This window comes from Curcuma longa, chromosome 4 (assembly GCF_044706935.1).
Source record: "Curcuma longa cultivar G26 ecotype Majalengka, Jawa Barat chromosome 4, ITB_CL_G26_1.1, whole genome shotgun sequence".
NCBI lineage: Eukaryota > Viridiplantae > Streptophyta > Magnoliopsida > Zingiberales > Zingiberaceae > Curcuma > Curcuma longa.
The window spans coordinates 6,014,430-6,038,504 of NC_133864.1; the positions used below are offsets into that span (position 1 = coordinate 6,014,430).

Below are 24,075 nucleotides of genomic sequence, written 5' to 3' on the forward strand. Positions count from 1 at the left end.
ACAAAGTAAAAACTAACCATCGTTTACATGCATCGATCGTGATTGTGGTTCGCATCTCATTGACCTCTTAGGCATCCATAACTTTTACTTATTTTACTTGTATATAATCAACACGATCACATGATAGTAACTTTACCGATAATAATTTTACTATTACGTCAAAACTCTCCTTATTTTACTTTTACTATGAAACAAGAAAATAGTACAAATAAATGTGATGATAGAATCATCATTAATGCCAACTTTTTTCAAGTATGAGCCAACTCTTAACATTGGCATGGAACAGGCCTTAAGTATACAAAAATCTCTCAATCATAGAACCAAATACTTCAAGATAAATAGTGACATTAATCTTGGAAGAGAGAAAAAGGCCTTAAGAATACAAAAATCTCTCAACACTGAACTTTGTAATGGTTTGATAAATCTCAATTTGAAACAATTTACAGACTTTAAATAGAAAAAGAAAACTACTGAGAACAATTAATTTTGGTATAATTGTTGAGAGTGACAGCGACACCAAAGTCCTCATTCAAGACAAGTTTGGCCAGCTCATGAAGTGGATATGGTGCAGGGCTTGTTCACTTTCCTCCTTTTCTTCTCCAGAAGATTTTCCGACCTGAATTATTTCAAGACAAGATTTATCAAGAAAAAAATTCAGAAATATTGAATGATGATTTACCACCAAACTATTGTTTCAATGAAGACACCTCATTTTCAAAAGAAAATGTACTTTCTTGTATCATGTTCTTTTTTTCTTTCACTTCAACAGTTGACTTGAAAAGCAGCTGTGGCATCTACCATCACAAATCATTGGCCATTCCTCAATTATTTTTGCATCATTGAGGTTTACCTGTGTCACTCCCTGAATCAATGTTCCCTCAGCTAGTAGTCTTAAAGAGGAAGAGGAACCAAATTGACTGACTCAACCAGTTAGATCGAGAATCAGAGTTGAGTTTGGTTTGGTTCGAACTGAATTAGGAAAGAGGAGCTTTTGGTGCAGTATCACTATTCGGTTGGTGTAGTGGTTTCAGACAATCACAATCTAGGTGGCAAGTCAAGTGATAATTCATCGATTTTTCTCCGGTTCGATCATTCGGTCCAATTCGGTTCAGTTGGAAGAATGTTGTAAGCTTTGATCAGCTCATCACTGCTCCTGAGCCCACTTCTTGAGCACTGTGTAACTAAATTGTCTTGGCCCTCCTGCCATTTTGTGCTGGCACCCCCTTCTAACCTTGTCCTCTCCACTCATCACTCTCTCCCCCTTTGCTTTCCCCTCCCTCCACTGCAGTTGCAGAGTGCAGCAGCAGCAGCAGCCTCCCCTTTCCTTCCACTTTCCCTCCCTCTTCTTCTGGTAGCTCATGCAGCGTACCATGGGGGCCCTTGGTTGGGGCCTTGATGAGTGAGATCTTCTAAAGCTTTAGGTGGAAGTGATAAATAAAAACAGAATTGCGAGGAATTAAGAGTTTTGGAGGAGAGAAGAATTCTTTGCTTACCTTCTCTGTTCTTTATCTGCTTCTTGGGAGCTTCTAAATTCTAAAACTTTTGGGCTTCCTCATCTTCTTTGCGTGCCTTTCTTCTTCCTTTTTGGGTTGGTGTGGAGGAGGGAGAGGTGATGGTGGGACTCTCAGCTGGAATGGCCAGGAGCTGTGGTGCTTTGTTGGAAGAGCTTCAGGTTTTATTTCTTCTATCTTTCTGTGTTTCACTCTCAAGTTTCAGCTCTATATTCCACATAACTTCTCTGTTGATAATGATAGAAGTTTCTTTTAGAAAATAGCACAATTCGAGGGTTATTCACAGATGCCCATAGTTTGTTGAAGTATGAGAAAGAAACTTCTATATATTTGCTGAATCAACAAAATTTACCGATTCATTTTTGAGGAATCAAGGTATGATCTCAGGAAAGGTTCATATTTTCCCTTTTTCTGAATCACAGCAAATTTGGGAGGAAATTGGGGAAAGTAAAGCAGACAAAGACCGCATGCTTGCCGATGCCGAAAGGGAGTGCATTGAAATATACCGGAGGAAGGTTGATGAAGCTGGCAAGGCCAAGGCACAGCTTCATCAGTCTGTCGCTGCCAAAGAAGCAGAGGTTGCAGCTCTGGTTGCCACCCTGGGAGAGCATTCCTTTCATTCAATGGTATATCTCAATACCTGTTTAACTGACAAACTTTGAACAATTTAGATGAAATTGATTAAAAGGTTACTTGGATTCAGAAATAAGAAGAAAAAAACTTTCTAACTGGTGGTGTGCTTTATGATCCCTATGAATCCAGAAAGACAAGAAACCAGCAACACTGAGACAGCAGCTTGCTTCAGTCATTTCCATTTTGGATAATCTTAGAGCAAAGAAGGATGAGAGAACCAAAATCTTTTGTGATATGCGATCTCAGATAGAGAAGATCAGTGAGGAGATAAGAGAATATGAAAACCAACAGGATAACACAACAAATCCTATCATAATAGATGAACATGATCTCTCAACAAGAAAGCTCGATGAGTACCGTGCTCAACTTCGTGCCCTCCAGAAGGATAAGGTACTTCATTCTTATCATGAACAAAATACAGAAAATTTTGTGCATACGTGCTTTCATAGTTTGATAACTGCTTTGTTTCCTAACTCCATAGCCATTTTGTTATGCTTTTCACTCACTTCACAGATGAGACTTATGTATGCATAACTTGAGTTCAACTATTTGCTTCTGCAAAATATGATTAATTGCTCATTTTGTCTGCCTTTCAGTCCGATCGCCTCCAGAAGGTTTTGGAGTATGTGAGTGAGGTGCACTCCTTATGTGGCGTGCTCGGGTTAGATTTCAGGAAAACAGTGGTTGAGGTGCACCCAAGTTTGCACGAGACATCTCCAGGGAAGCCTACAAGCATTAGCAACAAGACTCTTGAAGGTTTGGCCAAAACTATCTTGAAGCTAAAAGCCGACAAAAAGATTCAACTGCACAAGGTAATGGGTGATTATTCCTTTTCAGAACTCTCAATTTGCAGCCCCTAGATTTAATTGGTATAGTTTCTTGTATAGACGCGTGAAAATATGGAGTCACTATATGAGCTGTGGAAGTTAATGGATACATCAGAAGAAGAGAGGAGGCACTTTGTAAAACTAGCATGCTACCTTGACTCACCGGAACAGAATGTTACACATACCGGTTTACTCTCGCATGAGATGATTGAGCAGGTCTGGGAATTGGAGTTTACTTCGAGTTCCCCTTGTCTGGTAGATCATTTGAAATAACTTCCGTTGTCTGTGGATTAAATGTTTGACAGGTAGAGTCCGAAGTTAGTAGGCTAACTAACCTAAAAGTTAGCAGAATGAAAGAACTAGTTTTGAAGAGAAGGTCAGAACTGGAGGAAGAATGTAGAAGAGCACATGTCAAACCTGATACAAGCACTGAAACATAGAAAACCACTGCAATGATCGACTCTGGTGTTTCTCTTGGCCCTTGTGTATGAAGCTTGAGAGAATTTTGGCAACTCTTTCTTCTTAGTCATTGTCTGATATATGCTGCATCTCAGGTCTTGTAGATCCTTCTGAATTGTTAGCTAATATTGAAGCACAAATAATAAAGGTGAAAGAAGAATCGATAAGCAGAAGAGATATCATGGATAGAATAAACAAATGGCTTGCCGCTTGTGAAGAAGAAGTCTGGCTTGAGCAATACAACCAGGTATTTCTGATTCTCTAGTGACGCAAATAACATTCAGAACAGCACATTTAACCTGTCGATTATATTTGCTGCAAGTGCAGGATGGAAAGAGGTATAATGCTGGAAGAGGTAGTCATATAAACCTAAAACACGCAGAGAAGGCACGAATTGCTGTTAGCAAAATTTCAGGTACGTCGTTGTCTCACCTTTAACGCTGCGTGCAACCTTCATTAGTATGTAATTGAGTGAAGAAATGCTTTCAGCTATGGTGGACAATCTTATCAGCAAAACCTTTGCCTGGGAAGATGACAGGAAAAAACCCTTTCTATATGATGGGGTGAGTTAAGAATTTCTGCTAACGCTTACAGTGCATGTAACTCTTTGTTCTTCTACTTGCTTCATTTGTTAAGATGCTGATCAACTATGCTCGTGAATCACAGGTTCGCTTGGTATCTATTCTTGAGGACTATAAACTTACTAGACAACAAAAGGAAGAAGAGAAGAAAAGATTTCGGGTACTTTCCTTTCTCTAAAATTATTAGACTACATGTTTTGCAAGTTTCAATCATATAAATGAGCAGTTTTATTAGAGCATACCTTCACTGTTGTAGGACCAGAAGAAGCTGCATGCTTTACTGCTCTCGGAGAAGGAAGCAATATTTGGTTCAAAATCAGTCCCCAAAAGGAGCAACAGTTTGAACAGGAAGTACGCAAATGGAAACGGATTCATGACACCAGCACCACGACGGATATCAGTCGGAAGTGCAACCCCAGAGCTCCTCACACCACGCTCATATTCCGCTCGCGAGAATGGGTACTTCAAGGAGCCAAGGAGGTTGTCAATGACAACATTGAACTTTGTTGCTCTACCCAAAGATGACTCCATGTCCACACTCACATCCATCAGTGGTTCAGAACCTGAGTCTCCACTCCTAAATTAAAACTTATGGGTAGATGTGTTTTGTGATAGCTAACAGTCCAGGAAGTTGTTCACATCATTGGTTACGAATTCAGCCTCGAGTGTATAAAGAGTGTGAATTAATTCTTGTATCAGTGTGTCACTGTTTAGGACTTATTGTTCCAGTTAGGTGATGTTTGGGTTGGCTGACATTTAGAATGTAGATATTGCTAATTATCTTAGTGTTTGTATTATTTTTGCTCAAATTGCATTTGCTAGTTTTTTCCTAGGTTTGTGTTGATGATGTATTCAGTTGTGGAAAGAAACAAGGATTGAGGTTTGTTTTCTTATGTAAGCTATATTTCATTGTGTATTGAAGTATTAAATTATCCCTTCTAAGTTGCATCAGTTAACTAAGCGCAAAAAAGTTTTTTGTTTCATGTTCTATGAATACTTTAGACAAAAGAATCATCCTAAAGGATTTAACGGAACGTATCTTGAATCTTAACTTGAAGCGTTTATATCCAATGCAACACAAATCATCAGATAGATAAGTAAAACTACAAAAAGTCATTTGCTGAATACTGAATAGTCGATAATAAGTGCCTAATGTTGCCTACATAAGAAAGGGCATTTAGCTAAAATGCCTAAAGATAGTTTCCACAACAGACTCGTAACCAAGGGCAGAACTGTATGGATTGATCGCAAGTTGAGGGTGGGCTACATATATCAGCTTGTGTAAAACATTGTTACCGTAAAGTTTTCTTCCCTTTCTGGGTTTGATCTTAGCTACGGTGTAGATTCCAAGTGTGATCTATGATAAAATGCTTCTCTAGCATGGAGAAAAGAAATTCTTACCAAGAGATTCATCAAACTGAAGAGAAAGGATGCAGTTAATAGAACCTAAATTTTTCACAAAGAACTATTCAAAATTACAGATTTAGAGGAAACTAATGAGGTAAAACGAATAACTATTTTTTGTTCCAGGCAAAACATGAATCAAGATACTGTAAAATTCTCATCTGGCAGAATTGACAGTTCAACTTCTGTATAGAGCCATTTGACTACAGCTTGTTCATCAGAACTACATGTTGCAAATATTAAACAGAAAACTACAAAACTTCTGCCTAACTAAAGATCTAATTTCAAAGCATGTAAAGCCAAAGGATGGCACATCAACCCTACAAACTATCAAAAGAGCCTCTGCAAAAGTCGACATGCTTATATACAGGTAAGAGAAGGCTAAATGCAGAGCCCAGGTGCATAGCTAATGAAATTTGTACAACCTTTACCTGATGGTTACAAATTTATTTGTACCATGTTTCGCCCAGTGATTCTTCAAGTCAATTGGGTTAGACAAATTATATCCTTCCCCAGTGAGCTTCTCCAAGACCTTCTTGAATGCGCCGAGGCTCATCTTCCGGCCAGCAATTCGCGCCCCTCTCTTCTTTGTGCTCATAGGGAGTGGGTGCATTGAAATATTAGTAGTGCAGCAAGCAGATTGCCACCCTCCAACTCCCCACTTATAGCATTGCCATCGACTGCCTGTGCAAGAGCACACTGGTGTAGGTATGCTTGAAATGTCCAGGTCAAATCCATTTATAATGATATCAGTACTCTTCTTTGCGGTCCTTGCTCGATCACCAGAATGGCTAGTAGACTCATCATTTGGTGAAGGAACCTTTTTTGGCTTCTTAATCCTAGGGGCCTTACAAGGGTGAGGCTGCGTTTGGGATCTTTTTCTCAAAGGTGCCTCCTTTACACTTTGCAATTCATTTTCAATCACTGCAACCGCCTTTCCATCCTCCTGTGGAGGCGCAAGTTGTTGCACCATTGGCAGAGAATGGGCTCCATGAGGTTCAGAAAGAATCGAGTAACCATGATTGAAGGGCAGCAAGTGGACCATTTTGTTATCTCTGTGGTTGATCCAACCATTTCGCACAAAATCCATTGGAACTGATGGCTGAGGAGGAGCATCACAGTCATGGCGAAGGAAGCCTCCATTCGGAAGAAGCAGCTTCGTGGATTCGCACTCGGTTGAGACCAAGGACATGAGCTGTAGCCCCAAGTTGCCTTTCAAGGTCTGCTCGTAGTAGGCCCAACCACGCATCCCCATTCCATCACCATCCATAACGTAAGGTAGAAGATAGAACAGCCAAAACTAGCAGTAAAGCCCTAACGATGATCCTTTTACAGATTAAAAAAGTATCAACTCATCCGCCGCATTGCCGCCTTCTGATTAAAAAAATAGAAAATCGCAACATCAAATGCACAATCCTGTAGAAACATAAGCTAAATCAAGGGCAGACAAATCCAACAAAAGGCGGCATTTTGACACAAACCTAACACCAAATCGGTTCTACTGCCTTCATCTCGCCAAAACAAGATCACACAACAAAAGGGCAGAATAAGATAGGGCAAAAACATACACCAGAACTTCCATACCCAGAAAAAAAGCTGCAAAAGGGAAGGAAGACAAAAAGGTGGAACAAGAAGAAAAAGTGAAGAAAGAAACAAAAACCAAAAAAAGAAGAAGAAGAGGAAGAAAGAGAGCTTACTTTGTGGAGAAAGAGATGATGTTAGGGTTCTTTTCTTCTTCCTGGCAGGGTGTAAGATCTATGCTATTTATAATTTGTGAGAAATGTGATTTTCATCAGTTTTGAAATTTAAAAAAAAAGTGATTTTTGAAATATATATATATATATATATATATATATAAAATAAATTTATATATATTTCCTTTTGCATCTATCTGTCCATGGAAGTTGACTCTCATATTTGTTCTTAATCACAAAGATGACAAATTTGAAACTTGCGTCCTCATCACAAGCTTATCCGTTCTCTGAACTTGAACTAGTTCACAAGAGTTTTTGGCAAGATTCAAATTCAGTTTTTTAACTGAGGTAAATTGTTCATGATAGACACACTCAAATAACATATCTCATTGTCTATAAACCAAACTATTGCCGAAGGCGAGGCCGGAGGTTGTACTTCCGATCGTCTGGAACCGAAATCACCGAATTCTCTCCGACTTCCTCGAGCAACGAGTAATCAGGATCGAGTTTTTCATCTTCATCATCAGGCAATTCCTCACACATCCATGAGTACCAGCTCTTACTGATAATATCGTCACTCTCCGAGCATGAACACAACTCTGCATTATTCTGTTCCATGATCCGGACCTTCTCCACCAACGTTCGCAGCAGCTGATGATTCAATATCTCATAGTCTCTGAAAGTGAACAGGGAGTGAAGTATTTGGGTGGTAGCAATGACTAGGAAGGAAGATCTGGTTAGGAACACTTTCGATAAGATTCGAGATTGTTGATTGAAGTCATCTTCGGCATGCTTAACTATGAGAGCCTCGATCACGAATGTGGCACACAGAGCTGAAGACGTGAAATTTTGAGAGTGGCTTTAGCATCTAATAATAGCTGCATGAATCCAATCCAAATGCTAGTTCAGTATGAAGTTCGTTTTTACCTAAATAAAGCCGTGCCCGGATACTGTAAGTCTGTTTGGTGCTGGTGAGCATGTGGAGAAGGAAGATGGCGCAGGAGTAGAAGAAGAAAGCCTTGATGAATCGCGACTCGACTAAGATCGCGTTGTGCAGCGCGAAGAGCTTGTCTAGTGCAGCAAAAATGTTGGCTTGCTTCGATTCAAATTCTTCCTGATACATAGAAAAGAAATGTTATTATGTTTAAGATGATATGAACATGTATGTATTCAGATGTAACAAACCTGAGCTGCTAATATCGATTGAGAATTCTTGATCAGACGAGCATGAGCATTTTGGATCTGCTCTTGTCCTCGAAGCAACTCCTCTTGCTGCTTATGACCGAGCTCAGCTAGCCTTTGCAGTGTTCCCCTGCAAGAAGACATGAAGTGAAGCCATTGAAAGGGAAGTAAGCTGAAGGAATTTGGTGAGCTACCTGCTTTCTTCCATGGCTTGTGATTGGAACTTTGCGAGGGTATCGAGGCCTTCGAGCGCCATGGCCTGCCTGTCCAGAAGCTGCCTCTGCTTCTCTAAGGACGAGCCGGCGACGTCGCCGATATCGTCGGCTTTGCTTTGGAGTTGCTGCATCTTGGAGGTCATGGAATCGCCTACGGCCTGTATTTCCTTCTCGATATCGATAGCTTCCTCCCTCAGTCTCAGCATTCCGTCGTCCAGGCTCTTGTAGGACTCCTGCAAGTCAGCGATGCCGGCCACGAGCTTCTCCTTCATGTCGAGCTGCCCTCCTCGGAGCTCCGACTGGGAGGCTGCGATTTCCTTGGACTGTTCGAAGATCGCCTGCGAGTGCTGCAGCACGCTGTCGATCTGCTCCGCCACTGCGCTGGACGACTGCGCCAGTTGGTGCGTCTGGAGACCGATGGAAGACAGCGAGTCCTGCACCTCGTTTGCATTTTGAAGCAGTTTCTCCGACGTTGCTTCTATGGCCCCGAGCTTCTCCTCTGCAAAGTGAGCTGATCTCGATAACTCGTTCACCAGCCGCTCCGTGTCATGCTTGAACGCATCGGTCCTGAGAAAGAAAACAGGGGAAGAAGTTGATGCAAAATGAACTTCTCAAAATCTCATCTCGTTTCAAAAACTTACTGCAATTGGTGGCAGATGGAATTGGTCTCCAGGAAGAACTCGAGATATATTTTGTGCTCCAAATCGTCCAATTTCTTAAGGCATTTCACCATGGCCGCTCCTTCGCCGCACGAAGGAAGAGCTGACCTGCCGGAATCAATCTGAAAGCAATCACTCAGTTTCCACGCCAATCTCGACTGCTTCTCCTTGTTGGATACGATATCCGCGCAGCTGGAGAAGAGGCTTCGGTACGCGTTGTGCCAGCAAGTGTTCGGGCCGGCAAGCTTCCTCCTCGCCTCCTCTACCAACTTCACCCCTCGCCGATCGTCGAGATTTTCCACGGAGAACTGCGCGGCCACTCCGCCGACGAGCTCGCCCAGCGCGCCTTGCTGTGCGGAGGACGGAGCAGAGAAGGGCCAGGGAAGGCCATGGCTCCCGAAGCATAGACACAGTAAGAGAAGCCATGACAAGGAGTGCATCCTCGCCATGCTTGAGGATGAAACCCCTCAACCTCTGTCAGAATTTTAGTCTGTAAAAGAAACAATTGATCAAAATTTTCAAGAACAGAGAGATAAAAGAGGAAGAACAATCAATGCATGTTCTAATACAAATATAGCGATCATAAATTGCGTTTAATATGAGTTTTAATTCTTGCAAACATGCTCCTTTCGTGAAACTCTTCTAGTAGAAGATCATATCAGGACAATAAAGAGAGCAAGCTGTTCCATGAACTGTGATAAAAGCTTAGACCGGCAATAGGAGACAGAAACCAACCAATCTTTCGATCAAGCGCTGACATGCTCTAAATTGAAGCAGACAACTTTTGAAATCTTAATATTGTGGGGGAGGAGAGCTTGCAGAGGAAGAGACAAACCTGAGAAAACTTGGAGAGGAAGGAAGAAAAAGAGAAGCTTTTGTCGTTTTGGCTTGTAGTTGATGCGCCGAAGGAAAAGCGACCTGTTATGGCGTTTAAGGAGTCGGTTTATCTTCGAGGAGGCACGTCCAGTTGCGAGGAAGAGGGGCGTCTATTTATGGGAAGAAAGCGATGAAAGCAATATCAAAATCTTGAGACAATTTAGGAAACAAATAATGATAACAAGTATATATATATATATATAAAAAAACCCACGTGGCGGCCCATGCTCGGTGTGCTCCCTCTCCGCTCTGCCCGCTGACGGTGGCGGACCAGAGGACGGCGCCAATGTTCTGGGATTTACGCGGGAAGCCGAGGAATTTCGCGGCGGCCGTCAAGGCGGCCGTCAAGGAGGAACCGCCGAGGAGCCTGCGCCATCTTGTTCCTGAACCGTCGGCGACGGCCTGGAAGACGCTTCGCCAGGCTTGCCACTCGGCGGCAGCGGCTCGCACTAATTGGCTTCGTCGTGGACGGTGGTGGCGGAGGCTGAGGTGGTTTAGGCACTCCATTGCTCGTCAGCAACAGAGGCAGAGGAGGTGGAGACGGCGGCGGTAGCGGTGCGGCGCAGGGGAGACAACTTTGCATGGTGACACGGCGCTGTATCAGTAACTTGAGGTGGCGCAATTGGGGGCCGCAGCAGTGTAAGGTGCCAATTGATTCGCGGCCGTACTCTGCTTGCAGCCGGCACCACCGTCGTTTCCCCAAATGTACATAAATGTTTTGTTGTTTGAACAACCATCCAATTTATTTATTGTACATATTATTAGCCATTTCAAAAACTTGACCTTCAACAAAAATCAGTAATATTTTTTTTTCAACATAACTGAACACTAGTCTTCTACTTCATGGATGTAGAAGATTATGATTAAGGTTGTATTAAACTAGCACTTCTACCATTGCAAACGGTCATCCCTAGATTGTCAAAGATGAACAAGACACAAGTTGAAGATCAACGAGACTACAGAGAATCAAGTCGAAGAGGAAGTCAAGTGCTATAAGAATTCAGCAAACGCAAGCGGCAATGAAGTCGAAGATGATATCGGCTAAAATTACACTTCACGGATGACTTCACCGTGATCCCCCTCTATGCCAGAAAGCATCTCGTTCACATCTTTCATATAGTAGTAAGTGCGGGCAGCCGCCGTGACGCCGGGCGTGGCGTCCATGACGACGTACAATTGAAAGAGACGGCATCCTGTCAAATTCTGCACGCCGTTTACTATCTAGACGTACCCGTTTACTGGGAATAATCTACAAGCTCAGAACTATCGGAGACAGTTTGAAGTGCCATAGGGTAAAATATCTACTGCCCGAAGGTGTCGTGCGTGAAGCGCCAGGATCCATCACCAAACATGCTGAGGGCTTTTGATGAGATCTCATCAAAAGCCCTCAGCATGTTTGGTGATGGATCCTCCGGCGCTTCACGCACGACACCTTCGGGCAGTAGATATTTTACCCTATGGCACTTCAAACTGTCTCCGATAGTTCTGAGCTTGTAGATTATTCCCTCGCCGGAGGCAAAGGAGACAGCATCGAAAATAGATTCTACATGAATTATAATTGACGATTGGTAAAACATTACCATTGGGTGCTCGAATTCGGAAGGGAACCCGTAGGTAAGATCCATTTCCGGGTACACTGAGTGTAAGAAGACGAAGGGTCTACGGCCACCGGCGACATTGGAGGCTAGATCTAAGACCTCCATTCTCCATTGGTCGCCGATGTATTTGTGGATAGCACAGTCGACTGGACCCTGATCTTCGAGTAGCTGCGACTTGTCGATTGGGATCAGATCGAACCCAAGTTCGCGAGCAGCGCTCACGTAGGCAGGCGGGATGGACCAGGGCTGGTCGGAAATGATGAAGCAGCCCAGCACAAACTTGGGAGGCTCCGCCGCCATGGCAGATTAAAACACAAATCAAAACACAGACGGAAATTGCTGCATTATCAATCAACCAGACGTCGCAAATTAAAACACAGAATCAAACAAGAAGACAGAACAAGAACACGGAAGAACAAGAACACGGACCATGGCAGATCAAAACACAGATCGAAATACAGACGGAAATCAACAAGACGCCGCAGATCAAAACACAGAATCACGGACAAGAATCAACCAGACTGAACAAGCAGATCAAAATACACAAGATTAGGGTTCATAAAGACATACCTCCAATCGCTTTCCAAATTCCGATCGCTTTCCTTCGCTTTCCAAACGATAAGTTGTGAGCAGAACGGAGAACGGCACCGGCATTTATAGCCGCGGGTCGGGAGCAGCAGTAAATTGTGAGTACTGAAAAGACTGTAAAAAGTGAAGGATGCTTTAAGTTGTGAGTACTGAAAAGACTGTAAAAAGTGAAGGATGTTTTACTGAAAAGACTGTAAAAAGTGAAGGATGCTAAAAGTTAAGGATGCTTTACTGAAAAGACTGTAAAAAGTGAAGGATGCTTTAAGTTGTGAGTACTGAAAAGACTGTAAAAAGTGAAGGATGCTTGACGTGGGACCCACGGTCTGTTTGGCTCAATACGCTACGTGGACTTCCATTGCGGTTTAATACAAAGTCGATGAGTTGTCCCTAGAATCATGCCCAATTTTTTTTTAAAATTTTTTTAATTAATATATTTTATATTTGAAAAACATTAAAATTAAAGATAGATCGAATGAAAAAAGGACTAACTGAGATACTAGATAAGATGATAAGGACTAAAATAAAGGCAGTTCGTATGAACAACACATTATTAAATATGAAGATTTCAGAAGTAGCATGCTAAGTGACCCTTGAATCAATGAGAAATCCCACGCGATGTATGAATTTACAGATTCAACTGCCAATGTTACCTGCAAAACAAGTATATAGAATAAGCGACACCCGGTTTCACCTCCCATAGATGATCGATAATGCTATCACATGAACTGGCCTAAAACTCTGGAAGCACTTGTGTTGCTGGGTCTAATTATTGAATGCACTAAATGCCAAAACAAACACATAAAGAGAGTAAAATAAGTATCATAGCTCTAAAAATCATAAAACATGATTCAAAATAAATATATGAAACAAAAACACACGCACCAACACAGACCATAGCATTTGGACATTTTTTTGGGGTCAATATATACATAACAAACGAACAAACTAGTGATTCTCTTTAAAACTCAGCAAACAGTAATCGGATACCAGCTATCTAGCTTAGTTTAGAAAGTTCTCTGGGTAGAACAACAACTAATTCATAACAAAAAAAAAAAAACAACTAAAGATGAAATCAGCAAGGTCTTAACGATTGACATTAGTATTACTCAGATCTTAATTAGTACTAAAATCTTGTTTCCTTACAATTTTTACTGATTAGTGAGGTCCTAGTGTTCATCATAATCAACTATTTCAGTATGGTGAATAAGTATAGGTGATAGCAGGCCATTAAACAGGCCTTAGAAATTGGTTTGGTTCAGCACTGAATTTTGTTAAGTTAGATATGTTCCTGAAAAGTGACAATAATATCAAACAATTAGTTGGAACTTACATTAAACCGAATAGAACAACATACAAGCTGTAAGATCAAATTCATAACAATTGGCCAACAATTGTAAGGCATCATTAGTCACAGAAGAAAATATGAAGGATATGTCATACCTCATGTGTTTTCCCTGCGGGTATGATGATTTCTTTATAATCATCATTACTCCTGATAAATAAACAGAAATACTCTGTATCATTTGTTCCTTTCATTTTAGTAAACTAACCTCTAGTGGTAGTATAAGATGAGAAACTACAAACCTTGACTCAAGGGCCCCTGCATCCTCTGCTTTAATGAAAAATGGTGAGTTCGAGAACACCTCACTGTGATAAAACTAAATTGTGAGAACTGATGAAGATCTCATGCATATAGTGAGCATCTTACAGAAACAAGGGAATGCTTGAATATTCAATTTGACAAATACAGGCAGTAATACATCAAAACACTGAAAATTTTCATAAGGCCTGCTAAAATCACTAAGGATATCTTTCAATGTTTCTCAAGAATAGCAAATCTAAGAGGAGCCCCATTTGTGATGTTTATCCCACTGAGTGACCAGGAAAATAACCTCTTTATGTTATTTATTTCCCCAAATAGTTGAGGCTCAGGGTCATGGCTTATTGTTGTGTGGCCCCCACTATTGTTATTGTTGCTCATACTTGTTTTTCCCATATGACTGGAAAGTCTACTATTTAGGGAACTTTTCCATGTTAATGAGTCGCAGACTATTCCAGTGGTAGGTCAGCCAATGACCAGTTTACTTGAATCCCACAATTCTAAATAAACCAAGCACTGATGAACAAGACCAATATTAGGCACCATCAGAGCTCATTTACATTCATTAAATTAGGCAAAAAAAAGTTTGAAAACTTTCAACAACACCTAGCATTTAATTAAATCGAAATTAAATGATAATTAATTACCTAAATGCACTTAAGACCAGGATTGGCAAGATTGACAATGCAAAGGAATGATGAGGTCTTAATAGGATTAAACCCTAAGGCTGGAATTTAGGATTGTAATTTGTAAGATATAATTTAACAATAATTTTTGAAAATTCTACTTAAAATTTTTGAGTTTTTTATATCTTTGCATCATTTCAAATTCATGAGCCATTATTAAAATTATTAACATGCAATATACTTGTTAAGGTGTTGCATTTTATGTAGTAGGAGTAATTTTTTTAAAAAGGATTGACAAGCAAAAATTAAAAGGGACTCTTCAACTTAGAATTAAAAAAGATTTGCATACAATTTGGAATGATTTTGGATGCGACAGCATGAAAAAGATGGTTTGCTTTCAATTAATTTCAAGCTTCAAATGTCTATTTGTGTGAACTTAGGTATATATAAGCCGAGGTTCTCACAATTGAAAACAGGAACAGTTAGAGATCATTGCATATGATCATAGGTTATGATCAATTCAAGTCCTACTTGGATCAGTATAAGTCACATTTTCCTGAAAACAAAATCGCATCCACATAATCAATACAAATTTGTTATCCAATTGGCATAATTTCTGTAATATTCTAAATTATAGGAAGTAAAATAAAAATGAGATAAATTAAATACACCATGTAATTATGTTTTTCTAAATAAACCCCTCACGGATCACGAAGTCGTGTGATTTCTTCGTCGACTCTTGTGGCTATAAGTTTGACTCTCTTGGTCGCGTGCTTCTCTTTCTCATCGTCCTCGTCGAGATCGCGGCGCTTCCACATCCATCTCGCTTCGATCGATCTGGGATTTGGGAGAACAGAGATGGGGCAGCAGTCGCTGATCTATAGTTTCGTCGCCCGGGGGACGGTGATCCTGGCGGAGTACACAGAGTTCACGGGAAACTTCAACAGCATCGCCGCCCAGTGCCTGCAGAAGCTCCCCGCCAGCAACAACAAGTTCACCTATAACTGCGACGGCCATACCTTCAATTACCTCGTCGAGGATGGATACAGTGAGTGCCTTGATCCAGATCCGCTTAACTGTACGGTGTTTTACTCGATTCGTTTTGCCTTCCTCATGGCTCTTAGTGCGTCGGTGCGAGCAGCGGATCTATGAATTTGGTTGATTTTTGATTGATGTTCGTCGATCATTTTGGTTTTGCCGCTATTTTATACGTGAGTGCGATTTTGGGTATTTTTGAGAAACCGTTTTTAGTGAAAAACAGCATAAAAAGGAGGTGACTGTGGATCTGATTTTATTTTGCCAATCTTTTCTAATCTAGACGTTATGATTTGTTTCATTTTCTCCATCGAGAGTTGAAATTACTACTAGTAGTGGATAATTGAAGAGGAAGCTGATCTAAATCTCAGGATTTGTAGACAAATCTGTTTGGATCCATAAACAATTACGATTTTGAGGAAGTTGTTGGATAGGAATTCCAATTTATATGGGCATCTCATTTTCTAGACGTTTCTCATTAGTTTGTGCATCTTTTTGAGATTTGCAACCTTATATGCTTGTTTCTTGTATCTTGTTTTCTTTTGTTTGTGACTAGTATAATCCCCGATTCACGATTAGGCAACTGACCGGAATACTGAAGCCGCGCTTGGTAGATTGGTGTAAGCATGTCTTGTTTTTGTTATCGGAAGTGTTTTTTCATTGCAAAAACTCATTTAATTTAATTCTTCAAAGTTGGATTAAAAATCACTAGTTAAAATTACAATGATAATTATAGAAGTGGAAAATATTGATCAACAAATTTTACTTTGTAAAAGTGCCTTTTAATACACATAATGATTTAGAATAGTTTCTAAATTGTTCCTTATATTTTTCTTGAGCCAACATGTATTATTATTTGTATTATTTTGTTATATTTATTTAATGATGACAACAAGATGAAATTACATTAATAGCTCTTAAAATTATAATAAAGTCAAATTTGTATGTGAAAAATTAGTATTAATGAAAAATTAAAATTTATTTTAATACGTTTTTTATCTAATAACATAAAATAAATTAATATGACGGTGTCATTGTTAGAGTTAAAATAAATATTATAATATATCTTTTTTGTTGGAATTTCACGATAAGAAATTGTTTTCCAAAATGTTTTCAAAGCATAAAGAAAGAAGAAGAAAAATGAGCTTTTGGAGCTTATGGGAAGCTAGTGTGGGAATTTTAGCTTGTCATCTAGAATTTGTAGGGAGATTGAGACATCTAGCATAAGATAATGATTTGGAAAAAGGTAGGGTTAATGTAAGCCATAGTTATTAAAGGCGCTTGCCTGACGAGCTTCTTGCGTCTGTGTGCCTTAAGTGTGCACCTTGTGAGAGGAGGAAGAAATCGATCTTGAGGTTTGAATTATGTACATTTATTTGTTAGTGAATTTTATGTTTACATTATTGTTTAATATTTTATGGACTATAGTTTTGTTAGTGAAATATTTTGACAGAAATTCCTTATATATGTTTGAATTGTAAAAATTTATATCCAAAGCGTTTTAGTTCGGTATAACATGCACCTCATCTTGCGCCGTGCACCTTTGGCTCCATGACACCTATGTACTTTTGGACGCCTCACGCCTTAAATAACTATGGTGGAAGCACATATGGCATCATGTGAGCATTCAAGTGCTGACATGGCACCCATGTGATCATGTTGCAAACTAGGCTTACACTGTGTGCATGAGGTTTAGCGTGGGTCTTGTTAGTGCACTTTGCATGTAGACATCATCATGAGTCGTATTGATGTATTTTTAATTTATTAGTCCTATTGCAATTACGCTTCCACATAGAATGACTAGTTTGTCAATAGGTGGTGCACCAACATATTGATTCTGACCCAAGTGGTAGGACTTAGTGACAGGATCTGAGTGAACATGTGCTTTGAATTGGTGCAATTTGGATCATCCATGCGTTCCAAATTAAGTTTGGTTTGGTGCTGCCAATCGAGACATTCCAATCAAAGGGTGTAGATTGGTCTGATATGAGAACCATAGTGGGTTAGACAAGACAAATTTAGCAAGAATTATAGACTTCTATACTTTCTCTTTCCCACCATCGAATTTGCACACTCGGGTGAGTAGATTCTGGTGACCTTGTATCCGAGTGGACTGCAGACAATTGCAAGTCATAGAAGAGTAGATGATCTCATTGTGTCCTAGAGGGAATTTGCTTTGAATTGGTGCAATTTGGATCATCTATGCACCACAAATTAAGTTTGGTTTGGTGCAGCCCAATAGAATCATTCCATTCAAGGGGCTTAGATTGGTCTAACATGAGAACCATAGTGGGTTGGAGAAGATAGATTTACTCAAATTCAGCTAGAATTTTAAGACTCCTATAGCCTTCTCTTTCCCTCAATGCCTTCTTCCTCCTTGTTGAAAAGCTTTGACCATCCAATTTATGCACCTGGGCGAGTAGATTCTAGTGACCTTGTACCCAAGTGGACTGCAGACTATTGCAAGTCACAGAAGAGCAGATGATCTCATTGCATCCTAGAGCGAATTTGTCGAATCCCAATTGTTCACCATTAAGTCTCAAGGAAAGTGTGACTACACTTCATGATTGTCGAACCATCATTCCATCACACTGGCAACCAAATTTCTAACACTAGCCTTATTACATTTTTACGTCGCTTTTGTCACAGATGATGGTACCCTATACATCAAATATAAAAATTACATTTTAATTATGTTTTAGCAAAATGAAAGTGTCCCCACAATTGCTTTCTAATTGCTGCAAAAGTTGTACTAAACTAAGCCTTCACAGTCATCTGTTTATTTACCTTTTGAAAGCACAATCTATCAGTGTGATTGTTGTTTGAATCCTTGTTAAAGAATGGAGCTGGTGTGAGAAGCCTTTGGGGCATTTAGGTTATGGAATATGAAAAATGTTTGCCAATGCTTTGTAGGAATGGTAGATTGTTTCATTTGGATCAATTTGTTTTTACAAAATTCTTATGTATCCCTCCTGAATCATATTTCTATAAAAGTGATGGTATTTCAGTTTTTAATATGTTGGAATTTAATTGTGATAGAGCATGCAACATAAGATATACACTATATTGTTTAACTTTTTAATTATATTTGCAACAACCAAACTTTTATCCCACTAAGTGGGTTCCGCTATATTTAATTAATAATATTATGCCATAAGTTATTATGCTATCAAAATGATCTATATTGCATAAATTTAGTAGTATGCAAAAAATTATATTAGAAACTAAAAGATAATCCTATCACATTCATATTGATGTTGAACCGAATCTGCAATTGCAATCACATGCTCATGTCATTTTAACAAGAAACTTTTGTGGAACCATGCATGTTAATCACATTTCTTAGTAATAGAACTCATGGAAATGTATTATCCCAATTCCCATGAACCAAAGTAACAACTCCAAAGCTTTGATCAAACTTTATTTCCTTTGCTTCCAACTATGGATTGAGTCATAGGCTTCACATCTGACTTCCAGATGTTCATTCGAACTTTGATGATTTGGCCATTCAAGTGTATTATAAGGTGTTGGCTACAGTTGTGTGCATGATTTACATGGCAATCAAGAATTTTTACCCTTAGATGGACAGAAAATAAGACTATTAGAGTTTTTGAATATTTCAACTAGTCCTTTGGAAGTGGAGTAGTAAGTTAACTTGATAGGTACAGAAATTGCTGTTCACCTAACTTGTTAGTGGCACGTGGAAAGGCTTCATGACTAATTCTTAAGTATTACTTTACCAGGACATGAAGTAATTGATCTTCAAAACTTCTTGACTATGTCATGACCACTTACTTCGGTGTAATATTTTTGGTCATTTGAGCCTGTGTTTGTTAACCATTTTAATTCTGTTCATCGTTCTGTAGCTTATAGCTTTTGGTCCATTTTTAATTCTTAGGCACTTGCACATGTTTGGGTTGGAAATCAATCTGACATGAGAAAAAAATTCCTTTAGATATGCCAATTCCATTGTTTTTTCAAAACAATAGCATAGTAGCCTTTTTTGTTTTTTACTGGAAACTGATAGGTACTTCCATCATAGAAAGCTGAAAATGCTCTGAGAAAGATCAGTTCGAGACAAATTCCATTTTTTGAGTTAGTTGGCTGTAATGCAGGGAGTAAAAGCTTTACATGATTACATCATACACTTAAATAATGATATGAAATGTTAAGACTTGATCTTGTATAGAAGCAGTGAAACACAGAGAAGCTGACCATTTCATGGAGTAGTAGTTTAGTCTAGGTTAGGCTTTTAGTTGACATGGTTCGGTTGTCAATTGTTGTATGATGTTTCTTGGATATGCACCATATACATATCTATTCTAGAACCTAAACCAAAGTCACCTGTGTATGGAATATAATGACAGATTATATTATTATGTAGACCTTTTTTCCCTAGACGGAATAGGAATTGAAAAGACAGAAGAATGAGGGGAGAGATAAGAAATACCTTTGAGTTGTTTCCTTGAATAGATATATGCAGATATGATGGATAATTCTACATTCTCAACATTCCTTAACTAGTTTTCTGTTCTGGTTTTGGGTGGATGGGTTACAAGGAATCGAACACTTCAAATATCCACCCTCAGCCCTTTATTCATCAAAGGGAAAAAGAAAAATGGAAGGTTGATCCTTCTTTTCCCTCAATTTTTATCCACCTACTGACTCATTTATCCAAGGAAACCAGCCCTTAATGTGAGCACTATAATCTGATGGCTTTGTCGATATTTTAAATTTCCCTTTAAGGTGAAATCATTCTTGCATTTTTGAGACATGCAATTTGATTTTCTTTTTTCTCCCAATAAATTTGATTGTTAATGTTAAATTGGCTGTGAGCCTCTAGGCTTTAGTTGTGTGCCGCTTTCATGTGATAGATTTCTGATCTTTGCCTTGTGTCTGCTTGAGATTAAATAGCTGTGATCCTTCAAGAGGTGTTATGATAATTAGTTATGTATGTAGCTGAACTGAAAGAAATGAATTTCGCAGCATACTGTGTCGTTGCTACTGAGTCAGTTGGCAGGCAAGTCCCTATTGCCTTTCTTGAGCGGGTGAAGGAGGATTTTGCCAAAAGATATGGTGGAGGAAAAGCTGCAACAGCTACAGCTAATAGCCTCAGCCGTGAGTTCGGGTATTCCTACATCATGTCGCCATTCAAATTTTCAAATAATCCTTCTATCATGTCTAACCAGAGTCTGATTCCTTAAAATGAGATGTTAGGTCCAAGCTTAAGGAACACATGCAATACTGCATGGACCATCCAGAAGAGATTAGCAAGCTTGCCAAGGTGAAGGCTCAGGTTTCTGAAGTCAAGGGAGTTATGATGGAGAACATTGAGAAGGTGCTCGATTGTTTCCATACACTTTGTTCTTGTGTTGAGGAATTTGTATTTTATCGTCGCTTCTTATGATGTCCTTGATTTTTTTAGGTTCTTGACCGTGGGGAGAAAATTGAGTTGCTTGTTGACAAGACTGAAAATCTTCGCTCCCAGGTATGATAGCCAGTATGATAATTCAGGAAGCTCCCTTAAATACTCCATTAGATACATTCTCTGAAATTGACAAACAAGTGTTGTGGATAGTTGTATTTTCTATTTTCCCTTGGATTCTTATTCTAAAGCAACTGCATATTTTTGTTTGACAGGCACAAGATTTCAGACAACAGGGAACACAAATGCGAAGGAAGATGTGGCTGAATAACATGAAGATTAAGCTCATTGTCTTGGGCATCATTATTGCCCTGATCCTTATCATAATTTTGTCTGTATGCCATGGTTTCAAATGTTAATATTGGTGGTTAAGAACTGAGGGTCTGTTGCAACTGCTGCTTCCTTAGGACATCTTACTTATATGGTGTGATAGCGATACTTGGATAATCATTGTCGGTTTGTGGTTGAACTTCATCTGCTGCAGATGAGTATTTTGTTTCCAGATTATGGAGGACCAGAATAGGCTTGGATTAGCCAATTGTATGTTATGTGTGTATAGTACGAACAGATTCTTTGTTGTTTGGTCAATACGAAGTTCTCTCCTGATGCTTTCTTGTGTAGCTTCAGATTCATCTGTGGATGTTCTGTTGCTTTTTATAAGGCTGTTGGTTTATACTTAACTATAGCTGCTTATTAACCGGAATATGTTGGTTACTCATGGTGGTTTTTGCCCAAGTATTTTGTTTCCAAGCTATGGAGACCCACAATAGGCATGATTGGCATATTGTATGTTACGCGTGTATAGCATGAATCAATATTTTTCTTTCGGCAGGGAGTCTCTCCTGATGTTTTTGTGGACCTTCAGATTCAGCCGCGGATGTTCTTTTGCATTGTTGCTTTTGATGTTCTTGTTATTCTACTGCACCGTATGGACTTTCACTTGGGGTGGTTTTTGCCATTGCCAATTTAACCATAGCAGCTTGCTAACGCCAGGTTGCAAGAAAATGGTAATTCTTGTTGTTCCAATTGTTGATTCTTGTGCAATATGATTACTCGCAAATATTTTTAGAACTCTTAAAAACTTTTTCCTGCTTCTCCTATTTTTTACAGGTTGCTTTACTTGATAAAGATAGCTTCGATTCCAGATTGCTGGAGTATCTCCCTCATTGATCGAAGCAACAGCAATAGGTATGGAACTTATAATACAAGATTGAAGTTAATATGTTCATAAAATAAGTATCTGACCTTTTTAACTCCAACAGTCAAACATATCACTTTGGTTTGTCTTAAAGTTTACAAAAGTTGTACACTCACAAGTACGCACACTTCATAGCACTAGTGTAATTTAAGTAGTTTGTCACTTGAAGTTTCATTCATTAGTTTTTGATCGTTAGATCAAGTTTGTTCTATATGGCAAGTTAAGATTAATCACAAGTTCACAACGCGGCATCTTTTGTGTGTTTTTTTTTCGGTTCAATAGTATATAGTTTTCATGATTCTTAGTACATGTCCAATCTGTTTTTAAGAGAATGACTTGCTATTTTATTTGACACAACCACTAACCTCAGGCTATGCTATCACAAAGCTGGACTACCAGACCTGAACATGTACTGCCCCAACTCATGGTAGGATGCCTCCACCGCCACTGCCTAAGCCACCGCTCCACGACTGCCTAGTCCCGATGAGCCTCCAAAACTACCCATGCTTCTGAAGGTTGGCAAGTCGCCGGGTATACTACCAACTCCAATGAAGGGTATGTTTTCTTGTCTGCTTTCATGATTTCAGGATAACATTTCATTATAAGAAAATATTTTCGATATTGTGACAGCTATTTCTTCACAGTAAGACGATAAACAAGTAACAAGAGTTGCTAAGTTTAATGTTGGTAGAAGAATCTAAAATCTAACAACGTAGAACAAACAATCTATTACAATTCTTGGTGTCACTGCGATGTTTCTTGCTGAACAGATAGCACCTTCTTATATTCTCCAATTGGATGAGATGTCATGCATGGGCATCACTTCTGCTTCAGCAAAGGAAGAGGCTTCAAATTCTGCCTTTCATATTCCCTCCTCTCTTCCTCGGTCGTATTCCTAACCTTCCCCGTCAAGTTCTTCATTCCTCAGCCTTATTCACTTTATCTGTTCTAATCTCCTCAACAACAATCTGCTTGGTCTCGACCTTTCTCTCCTCTTTCCTCTTCCTACTAGATCCTCAAGCCGTCTCTCCTCTTCCTCGGTTCTCTTGCATTTCTCAATTGTATCGACTAAGTCTTCTCTGGCTTCGCCATTGCAATACCCAGTTGCTCCTCTACTAAATGTCTTTTGGATTCCTCCTCTTCTTCTTCCTTCTCTTCTATATGGAGAAGAGCAGCTTCTTCCTGCTCTCTAAAGCAATTTCTCTATGATCCTACCCTCACTTCCTCAATCACATCTTCATCTTCCTTTTCCAACTCTAATGTTTCTTACATATTGTTCTCCTCATCGATCATCAAGAAAATCTCAACTTGCTGTATCTTGAATTAGACGATTGTTGACTAGAGCTGTCAAACAGGTCAATTCATAACGGGGCGGGTCAATCCATTAAAAACTCATCATATGACAGGACGGGACGGGCCGATCCACTAACTTGACGGATTGAAAAATTTCCAATCCAATTCAATCCAAAGCGGGTTGCGAGTTAGGTGGGCCAACTCATAGGCCGGTCAAAAAATAAAAAAATATTAAAAATATTAAATTTGAATTAGAGTTTAAATTGGTCTAGTTAAAAATTTTAAACTTAAATTACGATTTAGACGGATCAAACCCATTAATTCAGTAAATTTTTTACTTAAATTTTAAAATTTAAAGAAAAAAAAGTTTTCTCAATTAGCGGGTCAGTCCAACCCCACCGCGGGCCAACCCACGTGGGTCGCGGGCCTAGGCGGGTCAATTCATTTGAATCCATTTTAAAACGGATTGATAAAATTTCAACTCAATCGACTTAAATTGCTTGGCAAGGCAGATCAATTAAACGAGTCTAATCTAAATTGACGACTATATTGTTGAGGAGTTTAATATTAGATTTAATAAAAAATTATTTATGTTTGATCAATAGTACATTAGCGAATCGGGTAGGTTAATATTCATTAATAAACTCCTTGAATAATATATAAATATTTAT

General features: G+C 39.3%; 5 protein-coding genes and 1 long non-coding RNA gene across 6 annotated transcripts; 2 read left to right on the forward strand and 4 right to left on the reverse strand.

Annotated features, from left to right (window-relative positions):
- Positions 1-1,225: 1,225 nt before the first annotated feature.
- On the forward strand, positions 1,226-4,825 carry LOC141827860 (65-kDa microtubule-associated protein 7-like). Its single transcript, XM_074715192.1, is given in 11 exon segments — positions 1,226-1,672; positions 1,934-2,137; positions 2,274-2,534; positions 2,741-2,956; positions 3,032-3,187; positions 3,277-3,436; positions 3,526-3,677; positions 3,758-3,845; positions 3,920-3,993; positions 4,097-4,171; positions 4,268-4,825. Coding segments are annotated over 11 exon segments (1,776 nt in total). The 5' UTR covers positions 1,226-1,612; the 3' UTR covers positions 4,598-4,825.
- A 718-nt stretch (positions 4,826-5,543) lies between these two features.
- On the reverse strand, positions 5,544-6,703 carry LOC141828384 (protein Barley B recombinant-like). Its single transcript, XM_074715811.1, has one exon. The coding sequence runs from the start codon at positions 6,683-6,685 to the stop codon at positions 5,843-5,845; it is 843 nt and encodes a 280-aa protein (XP_074571912.1). The 5' UTR covers positions 6,686-6,703; the 3' UTR covers positions 5,544-5,842.
- A 673-nt stretch (positions 6,704-7,376) lies between these two features.
- Positions 7,377-9,640, reverse strand: LOC141828091 (protein GAMETE EXPRESSED 1). Its single transcript, XM_074715452.1, has 5 exons — positions 9,148-9,640; positions 8,486-9,073; positions 8,295-8,421; positions 8,037-8,223; positions 7,377-7,942 (listed from the first exon to the last, which is right to left on the reverse strand). Exons 1-5 carry the CDS (start codon positions 9,612-9,614, stop codon positions 7,515-7,517), a joined length of 1,797 nt encoding a protein of 598 aa, XP_074571553.1. The 5' UTR covers positions 9,615-9,640; the 3' UTR covers positions 7,377-7,514.
- A 1,702-nt stretch (positions 9,641-11,342) lies between these two features.
- LOC141826978 (inositol-tetrakisphosphate 1-kinase 1-like) lies at positions 11,343-11,939 on the reverse strand. Its single transcript, XM_074714280.1, has one exon. The coding sequence runs from the start codon at positions 11,937-11,939 to the stop codon at positions 11,343-11,345; it is 597 nt and encodes a 198-aa protein (XP_074570381.1).
- An 865-nt stretch (positions 11,940-12,804) lies between these two features.
- LOC141826238 (uncharacterized) lies at positions 12,805-13,875 on the reverse strand. Its single transcript, XR_012601629.1, has 3 exons — positions 13,812-13,875; positions 13,668-13,719; positions 12,805-12,877 (listed from the first exon to the last, which is right to left on the reverse strand). It is a non-coding gene; the product is annotated as an uncharacterized LOC141826238 (long non-coding RNA).
- A 1,330-nt stretch (positions 13,876-15,205) lies between these two features.
- Positions 15,206-21,533, forward strand: LOC141827483 (vesicle-associated membrane protein 721-like). Its single transcript, XM_074714740.1, has 5 exons — positions 15,206-15,501; positions 20,475-20,616; positions 20,706-20,826; positions 20,914-20,976; positions 21,129-21,533. The coding sequence occupies exons 1-5, from the start codon at positions 15,312-15,314 to the stop codon at positions 21,270-21,272; spliced, it is 660 nt and encodes a 219-aa protein (XP_074570841.1). The 5' UTR covers positions 15,206-15,311; the 3' UTR covers positions 21,273-21,533.
- The last annotated feature ends 2,542 nt before the right edge of the window (positions 21,534-24,075 follow it).

Bases quoted from the DNA above. Each gene is read 5' to 3' on its own strand.
- LOC141828384 (XM_074715811.1), bottom strand. From the start codon at position 6,685: ATGGATGGTGATGGAATGGGGATGCGTGGTTGGGCCTACTACGAGCAG.
- LOC141828091 (XM_074715452.1), bottom strand. From the start codon at position 9,614: ATGGCGAGGATGCACTCCTTGTCATGGCTTCTCTTACTGTGTCTATGC. The intron at 8,422-8,485 runs GTAGCTCACCAA...GTCTTCTTGCAG, and splicing joins CAAGCCATGGAAGAAAGCAG to GGGAACACTGCAAAGGCTAG. The intron at 8,224-8,294 runs GTTTGTTACATC...TCTATGTATCAG, and splicing joins AATCGATATTAGCAGCTCAG to GAAGAATTTGAATCGAAGCA.
- LOC141827483 (XM_074714740.1), top strand. From the start codon at position 15,312: ATGGGGCAGCAGTCGCTGATCTATAGTTTCGTCGCCCGGGGGACGGTG. The intron at 20,617-20,705 runs GTATTCCTACAT...ATGAGATGTTAG, and splicing joins AGCCTCAGCCGTGAGTTCGG to GTCCAAGCTTAAGGAACACA. The intron at 20,977-21,128 runs GTATGATAGCCA...TTTGTTTGACAG, and splicing joins CTGAAAATCTTCGCTCCCAG to GCACAAGATTTCAGACAACA.
- LOC141826978 (XM_074714280.1), bottom strand. From the start codon at position 11,939: ATGGCGGCGGAGCCTCCCAAGTTTGTGCTGGGCTGCTTCATCATTTCC.